The sequence below is a fragment of the Fukomys damarensis genome, unplaced genomic scaffold, assembly GCF_012274545.1.
Source record: "Fukomys damarensis isolate Sample0158 unplaced genomic scaffold, DMR_v1.0_HiC HiC_scaffold_21, whole genome shotgun sequence".
Lineage (NCBI taxonomy): Eukaryota > Metazoa > Chordata > Mammalia > Rodentia > Bathyergidae > Fukomys > Fukomys damarensis.
This window is the reverse complement of record NW_022900933.1, coordinates 12,972,839-12,990,095: the sequence shown is the minus strand read 5'-3', so window position 1 is coordinate 12,990,095 and position 17,257 is coordinate 12,972,839. Positions and strand designations below refer to the sequence as shown.

Sequence of the window (17,257 nt, the reverse complement as noted above, 5' to 3'; positions counted from 1 at the left end):
ACATAAAAAGGCACTCAACACCATTAGTCTTTAGGAATGGACAAATTACAACCACAGGAGATACCGCCAACCACTCACGAGCATGGCTGAATAAAAAAGACAACACCAAGTGTTGGCAAGGATGTGGAGAAACTGGAACACTTGTTCACTGCTGGTGGGAATGTAAATTTTGGGCAGTAACTTTGCAAAAAAGTTTGGCAATTTTTTAAAAAAGCTAAACAAAAGCTAGCATTCAACCCTAAAATTCCACTCCTATGAATCTATCAAAGAAAAATAAAAATATTCCAACATAAAGACATGTACATAAATGTTCATAGCAGCATTATTCATCATAGTCTCAAATCTGAATAATCCAAATGGTGAACAGATAAATTACAATATATCCATCTAACTGAATACCAGTCAATGCATGAATAACTAATATATGTGACAGTATAAATGAAGAACCTCATAAAGCATTATTCTAAATGTAGCCAGCAGATATAAATACTACTTATTATCAGATTCCATCCAGATGGTATGTCTAACAAAGATAAATCGGTAGAGACAGAAAGATCTATGGTTCCCTAGGGATGGGGGTGGGAATGAGGTTTAATTATAGATAAGTTTGTTTTTGTTTTTTGTTTTTTTTTCTGAGTGACAGAAATGTTCCTATTGTTGATTGTACAACTCTATATACTTATTAAACTGTGCAATGCAGTAGGTAAATTTTTGGTATATAAATTATACTCCAATAAAGCTGTTAAAACAATAGAGACTGTATAAATTACCTGAGCTAAGTCATCAGGCAGCACAGCTGGATTATATAACCAGCCCTTAATTCAGAGACTCTTTCATATATTTTAAAATATACACCTGAATCTCACTTTACATATGTGCATAGGATGACCTGAAGTCTGAAGTTTATTCCTGGTCACTTTTTGGACCTCAACTAATAAGACTCTCTCTTTAATACCATAATATTCTCCCAGACTAAGGGGAAGAAGATAGAACCCTGGGAAAAAAAAGTTAATTCAAAGACTAATAATTTTTCTTACAAGAGGGAGGAAAAAGGTAAATTTGAAAACATTGAATATGCAAATAAGGCAAATATGAGGGACTCTCAAGGATAATGTCAAGATCAACAGTATTACTGAATTTTGCAATGCTCTGGCAGGTTGCTTTCCTCTTCTATTCCTACAACCAGCCAGCGCAGGAAGTTACCAGACAGATTAAAAGAGAATTGAGTCTCAATGCAAGTAAGTGCTTTGCTCAAGGCCCAGCAACTTTGGAAACTGCCCAGCCCCAGAGCCATAGCATGTGGCCTTCCAAGGTTCCCCAGCCTCCAATCAGGCCTTGTCCTTGCAGGTGCAGCCCCAGAAAGTTTCAGCCCCCACATGGGCTTTGGGAGTGTATACAGAAACTGGGTTTGTATGACAGCACAATTCCTTGCCCTGCAAGAAGGCCTGGCCCACGCATAGACAGCTGGAAGTCACTTCGACCCCCGATGACACTGTTCAAAGCCTCCTCTGTTTGGCTTTTTGATTCCTGATTGACATTTGCTGGCAACGGGAGATAAATGCCAGGCTGAGGACAATGTTGATCCGCTCTGACTATTCTCAAGGAAAGACTTTTCAGAATAACAAACAAAAACAAACAAAACCCCAAAAAACATTGGTGTGCTTAAGGGACTGAATAGAGCCCAAGAGGTCCAGGGAAGCTGGGCTGGCCCTTTCAAGGGGCTGGCAAGTCCATTGAGGAGTTAATTGTTTGGGTGTACAATGAGTTTATTCTGACCACATACAAAGAGCTTTCTCTTCCAGGTCCTTCAAAAGCAAGTGTGTCAAAGGGGCCAGAGAAGGAATCTGTATTAATGGCATCTCTTGGGGTCTTCGAGACTGAGGAGAGAATGAAGAAAAAAGAAACCACCACCCCCATCCTGGGATTTGGAAGCTTCCTCAACAATCCTAAGTCCCCTTTGATTCTTGGGCCCTTCCTAACCATGTCCATCCCTGGTGACCCTCTCTCATACTCTTTTAAGCTTTCACTATCCAGTTTAAAAAGACATAGATAAACTTAAGCCTGCTTGAAAGGATCACTTTTATGCCAAAGCCACCATCCTCCTCAGCATGTGAATCTGGCCCAGTGTGGAGATCAAGATGACTTCTTGTGGGAATCCTAGGGAGACAATTGCACCTGCCTGCAAAAGTCCCTAGAACCCAGACGGAATCACTCCAGGAGAACACAATGCTCGTCAGCCTCAGCATTTCCTGAGATGCATGTCCCCTGACCAACAAGACTCAGAAATAGAGCTGTCCTCTCCTGACCTGCAAAAACAAAATTTATCAGAGCATTTCAAGTCCTTCCCAAAGCAAAGAGGTCCATGTTTTATCATTTACCCAACTGCACATTCCCTCCCCCAAGTGAAAATAAGCTTGCAGCTGGCTTTTTGCAAGGAGTTCCCCACATGCACAAGCCCTGCATTTCCCTTAATAAGAACAAAACCATGAGGTTGGCAAAGGAGGTAGACTAGGGATGGCAGGAACCCAGCAGTAGTTGAGTCCACTGGAGGCCAGTTTCATTCAGAAGACTGTGATAATTTTTTTAACTTTATTTTAAAATTGCAGATTCAAAGGGAAGTTGCAAAAATACAAAGAGTGGTTCAAGAGTTGGGTTATCTTGGTTCTAACCCAGCTCTGCCCATAGAGGCTGTGTGACCTTACTTTACTGTTAGGTTTGTTCAACTGTTAGGGAAGATAAGAAGTATATTTAGTAGTGCCCACTTGACAGGACCATTGTGAGGAGCAAATGAGTCCATGATTATAGAGTTTTCATCATAGTGCCTTGTACTTATAAATTTCCAATAAATATTGTACCTATGAAAATGATGATGATGATGCAGAGGGGTCCCATGTACCTGTCACACAGTTTCCCCAATGTTAACAGTTAACATAATTATATAGGTAACCTACACAGCTGGCCCTCTGTATCCAAGGTTCTGTGTCTAAGGATTCAGCTAACCATGGATCAAAGCATTTGGGGCGGAGGGGAGGAGCATGTGGATCACAGTAAAAACACAACATAACAATAAGAATAGGGCCGGAGATTTAGCTCAGTGGTTCGGTGGCCTGCCTTGCAAGCGCAAGGACCCTAGTTCAATCCCCAGTACCCGCTCCCCACAAAAAAGAATGATACAGTCAAAAAATGAAACAGTATAACAACTACTCAATAGCATTTACATTATATTAGGTGCTATACAAATAATATAGAGAGGATTTAAAGTATATGGAACAAGGTACATAAGTATACACAAATACCATGCCATTGTATAGTATTTGCTGGTGGGGAAGAGGGGTGCTGTTTTGGATTCCCTATGGATACCAAAAAAAACCCAGCTGTAATTATATAGGTACCATAATTATAGTATAAAATCAAAATCAGCAAACTGATATTGGCCCACTCCATGGTTCTCATTCAGGACCTACCAATTTGATAAGCGCACTCATTTGTGTGTGCAGTTCTGCCGCCATCCATCTGCATGTAGATTCTTGTCACCACCACAATCAACACAGAACCACCCCTTCATGGCAGAAACCCCACATGCGACCTCTTTCCTTCCTCCACTCTGTCCCTCACACCTGGAAACCACTCATCTGTTCTCCAGCCCTGTAATCTTACTTCTAGAATATTGTATAAATGGAACCATGCAGTGTATGGCCTTTTGAAGTTGGCTTTTGCACAATGCCCTCACCAGTCTTCCAACTTGCTGTTGCATGCATCCGTAGTTTGCTCCTTTTTATGGCTGTTTCTACTGTATAGATATGCTACAGTGTGTCCAATTCACTGAAAGTCATTTGGGTTCTCCATTTTAGGTATTATACATAAAGCTGTTGTTCGTTCAGGTACAGGTTTTCTGTGTGGATGTCAAGTCTTTATTTCTCTAAAATAAATGTTCAGGAGTACAACTGCTAGATTATGGTTACATGTATGATCAGTTTTTAAAAGAAACTGCCCAAAGTATTTTCCATGGGGCTGTACTATGTTATATTCTTACCATCAATGCATAAGAGATTCAGTTTCTATGCAGCCTCACCAACATTTGGAATTGAAATAATTTTTTTAGCTATTCTATTAGTAGGATCTTATCATGGACTTCATTTGCATTTTCTGTGGCCAATGATGTTGAATTACTTTTAGAATGCTTGTTTGTCCTCTATTTATCTTCTTCTTGAAAAGTATGTTCCTATAGTTTGCCCATTTTTTTAGCTGAACAGTTTTTCAAAATTCATATAATCTAGGTACAAGTCCTATATCAGATACACAGTTTTTAAAATATTTCTTTCAGTCTGTAATTTTTTCATTGCCTTAACAGAATATTTTGTAGACCAGGTCTTAAAGTCTCAGGTTTTTGGTAATGAGATTTTCTTCTAAGAGAAATAATCATTTTGCAATTTAATTTTTGCATGAGTTGTGAGGCTCAGATTGAGGGTTTGGGGATTTATTCATTGGTCTTGTTTGTCCTCCAGATGCCCAGTTGTTACAGAAGCATTACTAAGAAGAACTATCCTTCCTCCACTGAAATGCTGTTGCTTCTTTGTCAAAGGTCCATTGGGTTTGTTTTGAGGTTCTCTGTTCTCCACTGATTTGTGTGTCTGTTCTTGCACTAATACTGCATTTTCTTTTTCTCTTAAAAAATTAGTTTAGTTATTGTGGTTTCATTGCCTTTCCATAGAAATAACTGACCCTGAATCTCACATCTTTCTTTCTATAGACACAGAAGCCATGTGATGGGACCTGAGAGTTCCTCTTCTTCACACAGGAACTACATGGGCCTCAGGCCGTGGCCCTACAGATGAAGGGTCAGAGTGGGCCGAGGCTGTGCATGCAGGTGTCCACACCCCTGATTCTCTCTAAGTTGCTGTACCTCACTGGGAACTGAACTCAGGCAAGGAACAGTGAACGAACAAATATTCCCTTGGCCTGACAATATTTGGCCTGATAGCTCTGAGCCCTCTCATCTGGAGTTCAGAAGCTCCATGAAGGTACCAGCCAGAGTGCGTAAGAACTTGGTGATGGGCCATGCTTCTCATAAGCACCTGCAAAGGTGGCAACTTCCAAGGATCCTGAAAACTACTGCTCCCCCAGAAGGCTTCACATGCACCTGAAGCCCTCCATAATAAATGCTGAGAACCATTAGGATGTGAGCTCCAGGAGGCGAAGCCAGGGCTCTTGTCGGTTTCACTCATCACTGGATCCTCAGTGACTATAACAAGCATAGCACTTAGTAAGTTCTGTATAAATATTTATTGAATAAAAGAACCAACTATAAAACACAAATGGTTACTAATACCACCAGGGACTCAAATAAATCTGACTAGATGGCCTTTCCAGATGCCTAAATCCCATTTCCTCTCCAATCCTTAGAGAAGGGGATATGGCAGGGATTCAACCTCTTAGTCTAGTACCCTTCGCACATAAACTGTCCTGCAGAGATCCGGAACAAGGGCCAAGGTGAAGAGGAGGGGACTGGGAAGGGAGCCAAGCTTGAGGAACAATTAACTATGGGAAGGAGGGAGACATCATGTGTGCATGGTGTGTGCCCGAGAGCTCCAGCACACTCACGCATACCCATCTGAAAGTGACCTCTGCAAAGCTGGTGTACACATGTGCCAGGCTTCGTCATGGTGGGTCAGAGTACCAGAAAGTAGCAGCAATGGGCACACTGAGTCAAAGAGCGGTCTCCTGTGGGTTTGGAGCTGCTTGGGCACAGGTCTGTTTCATCAGGCACGTATCAGAATGCATGGTTCTCTATGAAGAAAAGCGATGGGAGCCCAGGCTGGCAGAGCATCAGTACTGATCCAGCCTCCCCCGATCCTGCCTCTGGGTGCTGGGGTAGGAGGAAAAAGAGAGAAACAGCTTGGAAGAGGTTAAATCCAGGTGAGCAGGGGTGATGTTCCATATGCGGAACGTCCTTCAACAGCCAGCCTGGCACACGTCAGCAGGCTAGGAGCACAGCGGCACACCTCCCTTTGGTGCGCTAGCCTCCTCTGAGAGTGAGGCTGGAGGACACACAGCCTCCTTTATCTGAGGCCCTTCCATCTATCAGTCCTGTTACCCTGCCCAAAGCACATCCCTCAGGGCCACTTGAGCCATTACTTGGGGGGACAAGGTCTCCAAGTTGGCACAACCTGTAGACCATGCTGGGAGAGATTCTAAAAATAGAGATGCAGACAGGGACCTCAGGGACATGAATGTGACTCACTCCTTACTTGGAACATGTACTGTGGAGCAGCCAGTGGGGGATTTTTTTTTTTTTTTTTTTAGTCTCTGCATATTAAAGGAGGATTGGATTTCGGAAATTCTGCCCTTCTCTAAGACTGCCTTAATAAATACAGAAGCCCAGGCAGAAAAACATAAACAGCATTTGTTAATGTTTTCATTTGTCTCTCTTACAGGGAAATTAAGTAAATTGCAGAAAACACCAGATGACCTTAAACTTTCACTTGCCATTTATCACACCATGGGCCTGAGGGCCTGTAATTCTGGGCACTCACACGGAAGATGCTCCCAGGGCACTGCCAGAAATCATCTTCCAAGTGCTCTCCCACATTCTCTCACCCTTCAGAGGCTGAGGACTTCCCTCTGGCACCTCACAAGGAAAGAAGGCCAGACCCATCCCCTGAAGCGCACCTATGTGCATTAGCATCAAGACCTCCACCAAAAGGCATCTCAGAAAAAGCCCTGGGCCTTGGCACAGCCAGGCAAAGCCCCAGGGGAAGCTAATCACCTTGCCACCCAGTTTGTTTGCAGCCACTTTCCCACAGACCACTTCAGAGAAAACCTCAAATGAATATCTCTCTCTCTCTCTCTCTCTCTCTCTCTCTCTCTCTCTCACCTTCTGCAGCCTTCAGCTGCTTTTACGGCACTTTTTCAGAGCTGGAGTTCTCTCTTCAGATACGCCTTGGTCACATCAATGAAACACAGAAGTGCATGTGCTCACTGCCCCAGCACACATCCCCCTTCTGGGCTCTCCTCGAGGACCAGAGGAGAAGGGGAGGGGCTGTTGGGATGGGATCCCCCAGATCAATGGATATTTGAAACTCAAGCACATGGCCCTGGACCTACCCTGCAAGTGTTAATTACCGCACATGTGCCCGTAAAGGAGTCCGTTAAGCACAGGCGCCCAAAGAACAGAGAGAAAAGGACATTCCAAGGGATTAAGTAAACAGTCTGAAGTTCTGACCCTCCTCCCCTGCAGCAGCACGTGCATCTGGGGAAGATAACAGTCCCCCCTCCTTCCCCGCTCCTTCCCTTGGGGCCCCACACCTGCGGACCCAGGGACAGCAGCAACCCAGGCCTCCCAGCCCGGGCCACACGGCTGAGACCTGCTACTACCCAGCCTCCCCCTCCTGCCTGCCCGCTTCCTGCTATCTCTCTGGGCTTCCTCCCCCAGCTTCTAGCACTCTGCCTTTCTCCTCCTATCCTTCAGAGGACTGATTCCTGGCTGGCAACCAGACTCTCTGCTGTCACACAATGCGTCTTTTCATTCCTTCCAGGCAAAGAGAACTGATCCCTCCCAGCCCTGTCAGTGGGACAGATTCAAAAAGGCAGGAGGGCAGAGAAAGAGAAGGCTCGGTCCCATCCTGACCCTGCACCCCACACACACACACCACAGACCTCTAGCTTCACCTTTCCAGCCATACCCTCAGCTTGCACGCAGCCTGGGCCAGCATGGCTTTGCGCTTGCCTAAGACTGGACAATCGGCTCTAGGGAGACGCTGCGGGGCAGCCACGTGTGGGCACAAGCTCAGACAAGGGGCCTTTGTGTCTTCCCACCTGCTGCCCTGCAGAGCACATTCCATTCTTAAGTGGCAGCTGAAAGAGGAACCTTGGCAGGTCGACACAGGATATTACGAATGCCCTTTCTCTTGCACCCTGTCCCCATTCAAACTCCAGCTTCCTGGACAGGTGTTACTTCAGGTGGCCCTTCCTACAGGTGGCCTGAACCTGCTCTTCATGGCTCGGCCCATGACACACAAAGAGAAGAGGATTCAGTGCCTAATTTGATCCTCCAAGGAGAGGGAAGGAAAGACCACAGGGCAGAATTTGAGTCCCCATGGGGGAGGAGCCCCAGTGCGCGTGCACACACACACACACACACACACACACACACACACACACTCTTGTCCTGACCTGTACCCCAAAGAAACCTCTTCAAGAACTATCTGGGAGGGAGGAACCCATGTAGAGCAGAAAGCAGAGCTGGGAGCTGGCAGCGATCTTTCCCTCTGAGAGGAGGCTTTAGGTTCTACCCTGTTCCCTGTGTCACCCCTGGAGGCTATGGCTCCTCTGCAGCACACCCTAAGACTAAGATGTGACAAAAGGTGCTGCCAGGGTGCAAAGCCACATCAACCTGGAGAACAGGTCTCTCTTCAGTTTAAGGGTTCTAATCCCACAGCTGGCCTTTCCTGGTGCAGATATTATATCTGCTCCAGGTGGGGAAAATCCGAGCAGTAGGTTTGCGCGATTGCCATTTTCCCCTCTTCTACTGCAACCTCTGCCCAGAAATAAGAATGAAGATTTCAGCTGCAACAAGCAAAACTAAAGGCACCTCCCATTTCCAAACCCTGCAGACACATGCCACTGGCAGCACTGGTGACTTCAGATCTTGAGACCTACTTTTCTCCCCTCTTTCCATTTGCCCACCTGGGAAGGAACACCTGCACCCAGGGCTGTCTCCCCCACTCTGAGAAGGACCTGGAACAGTGCTTGTGTCCTTCTTTTAACTCACTTACACACTCCAGCCCAGGGTAAAAGGAGTTGCCCAACTGGTCCACGGACCCATGTTTCCTGTGGGTGGTGGGAGCACCATGTGCCACTTCCACGTCTTGGAGCACCTGCGTTCAGGGAAGTGGGGTCTCCGGGTTCTTATCTCCTGTATTCAGGGCAGGTGGCTTTACCTCTGCTTCCCATCCCCATGGCATAAGCACCTGGGGCAGGGGCTAGGGCCTGGCCTTGATCTCCCACTAACTACGTGTACAGCACAAGCCTGAGAACTTCCACCAAATGTCAGCAACTCCAGCTCTCCATGTGGGAGCTTAGGAGCATGTCAGCTCTGAGGTCTGGATACGGTACGAAGCCTTAAGTCTAGCTATATGGGAGCTCTGCAGTGCTCACACATTCAATGAAATGGATACTTGCTTCCCAAGCCACCAGCAGCTCCTTGTGTGTGCTATCTGGGAAATCGGTAGCAGTGAACTTTAGGCCTCAAACTGTCCTTGACCCTGGAAACTGTGGTCGGCACATCCCAGGGCTACTCCTCATGCCAGCGGGTCCATCATACAGCATTCACACAAATGCCAGCTATGTAACTCATGTGAAAGGACACTGCATGGCCCCCTGTACAAAAACCAGGAAAAGAGACATTAAAGGTACTAAGATGTAAAGCTTCACCCTTTCTTCTGTAGTCTCTCTCTTTTGACTTTGGCATGATGGTTTTTAATTTGCTATTTAGTGTTGCACCAGGTAAAGAAAAATTCAAACCTCAAGTCTGCTGTAGAAACAGGTCAGCATGTGTCACAAGAGCTGTGCACTACCGTGGTGACAAGGCCCAGCACCCGATGCTCATGGTGCATCTTCTCTGCTCATGGGCCCTGTGTCACTGTTCTTTCAGACCCAAGACACAATTATTCAGAATTTTAAGAGAACGACTGCACAGGTCACACATCCATGGAGCCAGCCCAGCCTCAAGGAGGGAAGTCTAGATGTGCTGGAACTCATGATTAAAGAGAATCAGGAGGGAGAAAAATACCCAAATAGGTTTATAAAACAAGGACATCCAAAGACAGACATTGACACAGTTTTCTCAACCTCTTCGACGAAACACCAGCCTCTCTGGTAGCTGATCAACTGAATTTCTCGGGTGCCAAGATTATCAGGGCTCACACAAACGTCTCCGTCAGCTCTGTGATTCTCTCTCTCTACTACCTTTGAAAGTTCTGGGATCTTGTTAGCCACCGCCACATGTGCCTTACCTCCACACCTCTGGGAGGAAATGGGCAATGAGAATGGAGGAGACTTTCTGTAGGCCACTTTCAGCTTTCACCCCAGGCTCCTCCTATCTCATCCAAGAACTCCATGGGCCAGTGTGAGATGCAAACATTTAGAGAAAGCATAAAACTCTACTCACCTTTCTTTCCTGAGTTAACCTGGCTCAAGGGCTTATCGGTGACTGAACCTTGAATGAGAGGGGAAACAAAAACATTGGCATTCAGATGCACTGCGCTTGGTTTCTTTCAAAGAGTTGGCAAAGCCCAATGCTATGAGCATATGGAGATTTATACACACACACACACACACACACACATACATATATATATATCACATCTGGGGACACAATATACAAATATACAAAGTCACACAGTGAGTGTGGTTTGTTTAACATCAATGTCACTGATAACCCAGCACTGCTTTGAGGTGAACTATGATTTCTAGGTTCCCCAGCATTAGTCTTGACTAGGTTTTTATGAAATTCCACATCTGCATAACTCTCCATTTCAATACCTGCCCCTTGAATTCATATCCATGTCCCCCACTTCTCACGGACTCCATGTCTGACCCATATCAAGTCAGCAGAACCAACTGAAAAGAGACCCTTCTTACTGCAAATGCAATGATTGACATCCCTTGCTGGTTAGGGCAGGAAATTGGTGATTTTCCATCTGCATTAAGTAGAAAATTGTTGGTCCAATTGTACTGAATGGGCCAAAATAGTCTGAGGCATGGAAACAATTTTCCTGTTCCTCAAGGAGGGGTAACGTGTATTTGTCCAAACATTTGCCCCACATATCCTAGGAAGCCATGCACACCTATCCTCCAGGCCTAACCCCATGGCACCTGTGTTTTCCATGATTCCCAATTTTGTACACATAGAGCATAAACATTCATCACAGAAAGGAATCCATGGAGGTCCCACCAGCAAAAGACAAGAGAAAATCTATGTTTTTATAATTGGTATCATTCCCTTCTCTAAATGCTAGCTTTGTGTTTTTCTGTTATATTGACCCACATGGCTTGTTTTTAGTGCCTTTGTTTGCTTTATATGAAACTTGACAGGTTGTTTGCAAAGAAGGCTAATTCCTGCCCCTCCTCACCTCAACCTTAAGGTTTCTGGTTTCCCTATAAACCACAAATAAAGTAAACTTCCATTTAGTATACAAATTTTGATATTCTAACATAGTCTTACTGCCCTTCCCATTTATTTTTCCCTTTGTATAGAAAAGCTTTTAGAAAAATAGATATTTTGTAAAGAAAAAATTTTTAAAGATAAGACTGCTAGCATTCCACATAGGTTTTTACCATAAATATTTATACTTTTTGCACAAATAATTAAAAATAATAAAACCATTTCCATACAGAGGAAATATAAAGCAGCTGATGGGTAAGCCAGGCCTTTTTTTAGTAAGGGCTAAGCTACATGGTGAATTTAAGAGTGGCTCATGAGTTCCTTACCAATTAATGGAAATAGACAGCATGGGGCTTGTGTAAATCCATCATCCATGATCCCATGAAATTGACCTAACAACAGAATTCCTCTGTGCTTATCAAGTTGGAAACAGTAATGACTTAATTTCTGCCATGGACTAACTCACCAACTCACCATTGAGCAGTAGTTCCTAACTTGCCTAATCATCAGAACCACAGGAGAAGCATCATAAAAATAAGGACGGCAAGTCTCACTCCAAATGTACAGGATCAGAATGTATAAGAAGAAGCCTCGACATCTAGGTTCTTCTTAATTACCCATGTACTTCTGAGGATCAGCCAGATTTAAGGGCCACTGTTAGGAAAACTGTCCATTATTCAACTTTATATTGTTCAAGGGAGGCAAATCTATGGTACAGAGGCCACCACTGTCCTCTCCTGCACACACGAAAGCTATCACTCATTGATCACTGTGGCCTTTGATGTGGAACATCCATGTAGTCTCAAAGTCCATTCCAATAACACACTTCAATAGCAATCCGTCAGCATATAAGCTACACATTTAAACGCTATCCCAGCTCTAGGAGTTTCATTCAATGCTTAGGAAAAGAGCATTGAACCAGAAAGCTAAACATATACATACAGGTATATACTGACCCTTCTCACCCAGCTGGCTATGAGCAAGTCTGTTGCTATGCAGTCCTCCCTGACCAGGAAAGACCTCATAGCCACCACCAACCTTTCAAAGGTTCCCCCACAAGATGATCCCCCTAGGGACCTTTCTCCAACCCCTTTTGTTCTTCCCGCCCCTCCCTACGGTACCTGAACATACAGGAGTTTTGTTCTGCACAGAAGAACCACTGATAGGCTTCCCATCCGGGGTGACACACCAGCAGTACCCTGTGTAGGTATGGCACTGAACCTGTTCAGAGAAGTGGGAAAGGAAAAGAATCAGGAGTCTTAGGTCACCGTATCAAGAGTCATCTCTCACCCCTTTTCAAGCATCAGTCAGTGGAAGTGCTCCTTGTACCTCTCACCCTACCCCTTGCTCCAGAGTGACTCTCACAAGTGGACCAGTCAGCCAACAGCATCAGGACATTTGCTATATGACCCACATACCCAACCACAATTTATCTGCTTTCTTTGACTCCAAAAATTTAATATCTGATATCAAGCGGAGACACGTCCACTGTGATTTTCCTGCATCAGTAGGCCTCCCAATACCGGTATTTTTTCTCTAAAGGCTATTATATGCTCCCATCCAATTGTAGAAGATTCTGAAGAGTAAACTGATTTGTCAAGTACAAGTTGGAATGTCACCACTATAGACTGACATCACATTTCTTTAACAAGTAGAAGTAAACAGTAAGTTTTCCTTCTTGTTCCAGCTTCTCCAGGCATTGGTTCACGGGTCACGTTATCTATTGACCACATGGCTCTCCTGACAAAAGGGGACCCATCATGAGGTGAAGGCAAGATCAAAGCACCTTATGCCTGCAGGTTCTATTTCAGGACACCCAGCTGTACCACTGGGTGATCTTCCTCAAGCTCTAAGAACAGGTCTAAGAATAGTCAACAAGTGTTGGTTTTTTGTTTTTTGTTTTGCATTCTTCTGAGTGACTTTTTTTCTCTTTCAATAGCTATCACTCTGCCCACCTCCTCCCACCCTATTATCTTCATCCCTTTGTTTTCTCTTTGGTATTCCTAAACACACAGATAGGCAGATCCCGCTGGCTTTAAGATCCTTCAGTGATTCACCTTTGGACTTGGGATAGAGATTAAACTAATTTGCATGGCACTCAAGGTCAAGATCCCCCCACCCCATCTATTCCTGCAGTGTCATTCTACACCCACGGCTCCACACACACCCTCTACTCTGGCCACAATGAACTCTTTGATGGTCCCAAACACACCCTAGTTTCCCATGACTCTGAATCTCAATTCGCTGCAGCTATTCAATTTGTCTGGAACACCATTCTTTAGCCTATTCCCAACACTTTCCTAATCTCTCTACATTCCACCATCCTTTATCATTCACCTTCTCCTCTCTTAGCACAACTCCCAGCCCTGCCTCCTTCCTCTGATCCTTCCCCAAAGCAGAACCCTTATCACCATGAGCTCTAGCTATGGATTTGGCTGCTCCATCTCCCTGCTTTAGACCTCAAGGACACATGACAGCCATTTTTACATTCCCAGGGTAGAGCATTAACATCTAACATTTTATTGTAGGCGATTGATGGCTTGCATAAAGGCATGAATTCTCATGTTTCCTCAATTCCTAGTCTCCATCAATTCTAAAAATGCAACATCAATACAGCTGCACCACATTAAACGCAGATCTCAGTGACAAGATGTGTGCCAAATGCAATGATATTAAAGTATGGAAAAAAAAAGTGTGCCTCTTGGGACCAAGGACATTGAAATTGATATTAGACAGTAATTGCATACAAATTGAGTAGGGAGTTGTAGAAGGAGACAGAGTGAAAAGAGCAATCTGACAGGCTGAGACCCAGATGTTATCACTAAGGTAGAAAAATCTACAGAAACGCTTTTGCTCTTGCTTAGGTACCAGGCATCATAATTTCCCCCAAGACAAGTTGTTCCGTCACAAGCCTATCCACAGAAATCAGGGGAAGACAAGATAGAGGGCCCCTCGCTCCTACCAGCAAGATGACTGCTATCAAAATGAGGCCCTTGCTTCTCCAATTTCTGCAAGGAGGTTGTATACAATGCCTTGATCCCAGAACCACATTCCACTCCCACTTCAATTCATGGTTATGGTTGATATTCCCTGGCCACAGGTGGTACCTGTGGTACTCAAAATCAACAACTCAGGTTGGGTTGTGCTACCTTCTAAGGAGGCCTAATTATGAGCTGGAAAAATTCCAGACAGAATAGGGTTTAATCCTGGTCCAGCCAGTTGGAAGCCAGGTAAGAGCTCTTGGACCTCCCTCCATACACCAAACTGAGGGTAGGATTATGGTGAAACACCTTGTCTTGGGAGAAATGATGGTGTTTGGTAGCAACGTCCAGCCTAGAGGATCTGATGAGGCAGTGCAATGCCTCACACGTGGTGAAGTCCAGATAGAGTAGCTGTGGTGATGACTGATGAATGCTCTGACCATTGGGCTCCTCCTAGGCCAGAGCTCTCCTAGTACTCCCCGAAGGCATGGGTGGGAAATGCAGTTGGAAACTTGGAGCCAACCTCTGCAGATTCCACTGGCCCTGCAGCGGGTATTTTCTAGACACAAGTCCCAGCCAGGGACAGCATTTTAATGGGATCTGGCTGGCCACAATCTCCTCACTGGCCAATAATCACCTCTGGGGACTCAGCCCAGGGTCTGGGCAGCCATGCTGACTCACTCCCAGGCTCCTTGGCTTCCATGGTCAAGGAAGGCCTCTTTCTGCACAAGGCCTGTGCCCCAAGCCACACCCGTGGCTGTGCCTCTGCTCAGGGATGCACTGACGGTGCCAGGCACTGTAGTCAGGCAGGCTGCAAAGACCTGGCCTATGTGAAAGCCTCCTCCAGTGGGGCATGCACAGAGTCCAGCTGAGGTTACTGGGGACAGAACTAAATTCGTAAGGAAAAGGCAGAGCCCAAAGCTTTGTTTCAGGGGATATAATCTGACCTAAGGGATCAGTGGGTCCCAGGGGCCACTTTCTCCCTGAGTGGGCCCATTGTATCCCTGCAGGCGCATGAGCATTGCCTCCCAGCCCCCAGCCTGGCCCACAGGCCCAAACACAGCTCCTTTCTCCCCAGGGCCCTCAGCAATTTCCCCATCTTCCCTCCAAGGAACAGACCCCAGATTACAAAGTCATTGGGCTGGGACCTCCTTCCAAATTCCACAAAACTGAAACTGATTGAGGAACTGCTGTCATGTTCCTGAGGCTGGGGGTACACAGCAGCGGCATACCTGCCCCAGATGTGCTGCAAGGGAGGGGGCAGCTGGGAGCAAGTGAAGTCACAGAGACCCCAGGAGGCTCTCAGACTGCAGAAGCAACCAAGAAAAAACCCCATTCCTGAAGGACCCTTCATGGATATAGCCCATGCTTCTCAATAGAGCGGTTGGGTTATCGTTTTAGTTTTTGTTTTTGTTGTTGCTGTTCTGAGATAGGGCCTCATTTTGCAGTGCAGGCTGGCCTCAAACTCATAGTGATCCTTGTGCCTCAGGTTCCCAAGTGTAGGGATTACCGATGTGCGCTACCATGCCCAGCTGAGAAGTGTTTTTTTAATTGACCCGGGGTTTCAAGGTGTCTTCTTGCAGAAAAGAACTGACCTAGAGACACACTGCAGCCTCAGAAAGTTTCTTGATCAGACTAAGTCTCGGACTCTGCATTTATTTTAAAAGGGAAGATGATGATGATGATAATGATAGTAACTATTTCAGTTGTTGGGAGAGTTCAATTAGATAATGTAAATAAAGCACTTAGCTCATAGGATAAGTTCCCAGTTAATTTTAACAATTTATTTTTATTGTCATCATTATTTTTTTTTTTTGTAGCAAACTAACTGTACACTCAAAAAGGCCAGAGCCAGATTATCTGATAGAAACAAAAGAACATCCTATTCTGACCAGAAAAGAGCAGTCTGAAACAAGAAAAATGTGTGAAAAGGTTTGGGAGGAGGAAGAGGAAGTTTGTTTTTATATAGGAATGGTAGTATTATTCTCAGAGAAGAGAGGCAAAGCTTCCTGCAGAAGAGCAATTGGGGTAGAAATTCTACAGAGTTGATATATAATCAAAATGTAATTCTTCCTGGTTCATCCTTCTCCTACCCAAATTGATTCTTTCAAATTAGCAAGTAATACCTTTTGTTGCCTCAGAGCCAATGAATCAGTTCTCACCTTTAATCTATAGGAATGAGGAACTGATGAAGCCACTTCTAATATCTTGCTGAGCAGTTCTCAAAATTCTGTTTTCCAGCCTCAGAAAGGTACTATTGCAAACCAAGGAACTGGTTCCTAACCCACACTGGCACATCCTAGCAAGGCTAAAGTGTCAACGGACAGGTCCTCTTTTAGAGACACAGTGTGTTTGCATATTAACCAACCCAAGTGAGGTTACCCTCTCTTATGTTGCAACTATCCTGTTGGATATAACTGATGTTCCTAAGGGTACTGTAAAACAGTTTGTTCTTAGATAAGGAAGTTCCATCTGTGACTCACACACTCGGATACTATTGGCAAGAGGCCCTTTCCATAAACAGCCCAGTTGTATACTGCAGTTCAACCACTGTCTAAATTAAGACAAATGTGAAATCATTGTAAGTCTGCTAACCTTCAACATTAGCTCAACCCCTGGCTACCTAGGAGAATGTGGGAGACCAGCACCCCAACAAAGGAGGACAAGTGACTAGGGAGCAGAGAAGCCCTGAGAAAATACCAGCTCACAGGGGACAAATATTGGAACGTATCAAGAAAAAGAGAGGGGCAGAGAGATTGTACATATAATCCCAAAGGTTTACATCACCCATAGGGCCATGACCAAAACGGAAAACACCACCCTCTACCTTGACCATGGTTTCTCAATCTCCTTCGATGATCTCTGCATTGCCTCATGTAGGGCTCAAAGTCACCTTGTGTGTAAGTCCTTTATAGGACAGGACGGGCAGCATTATTGATTCAAACGTCACAGGTAGTTAATAAACATCCAAGAAATTAAAATCCTGATATTCAAATGCTTCTAACATTTTAGAACTGACAAAGGGCCAGGAAAGCTTTAGAGAGCACCAGTCTAACCAAACGTTTTTATAAGTGAGGAAACGGAGGCCCAGACACAGAGAAACAGCATGGAC

At 45.0% G+C, this 17,257-nt stretch overlaps 1 protein-coding gene across 3 annotated transcripts in view; it reads right to left on the bottom strand.

The window, feature by feature from the left end:
* Positions 1-17,257, bottom strand: part of Smoc1 (SPARC related modular calcium binding 1) — a 103,419-nt gene that overhangs the window by 47,806 nt on the left and 38,356 nt on the right. For all 3 annotated transcript variants that reach the window (XM_010645371.3, XM_010645372.3, XM_010645373.3), the window contains exons 4-5: positions 12,286-12,385; positions 10,169-10,216 (exon numbers count right to left, since the gene is read on the bottom strand). In XM_010645371.3, coding sequence (XP_010643673.1) covers positions 10,169-10,216; positions 12,286-12,385 — 148 coding nt within the window. The remainder of the gene's footprint in view (positions 1-10,168; positions 10,217-12,285; positions 12,386-17,257) is intronic.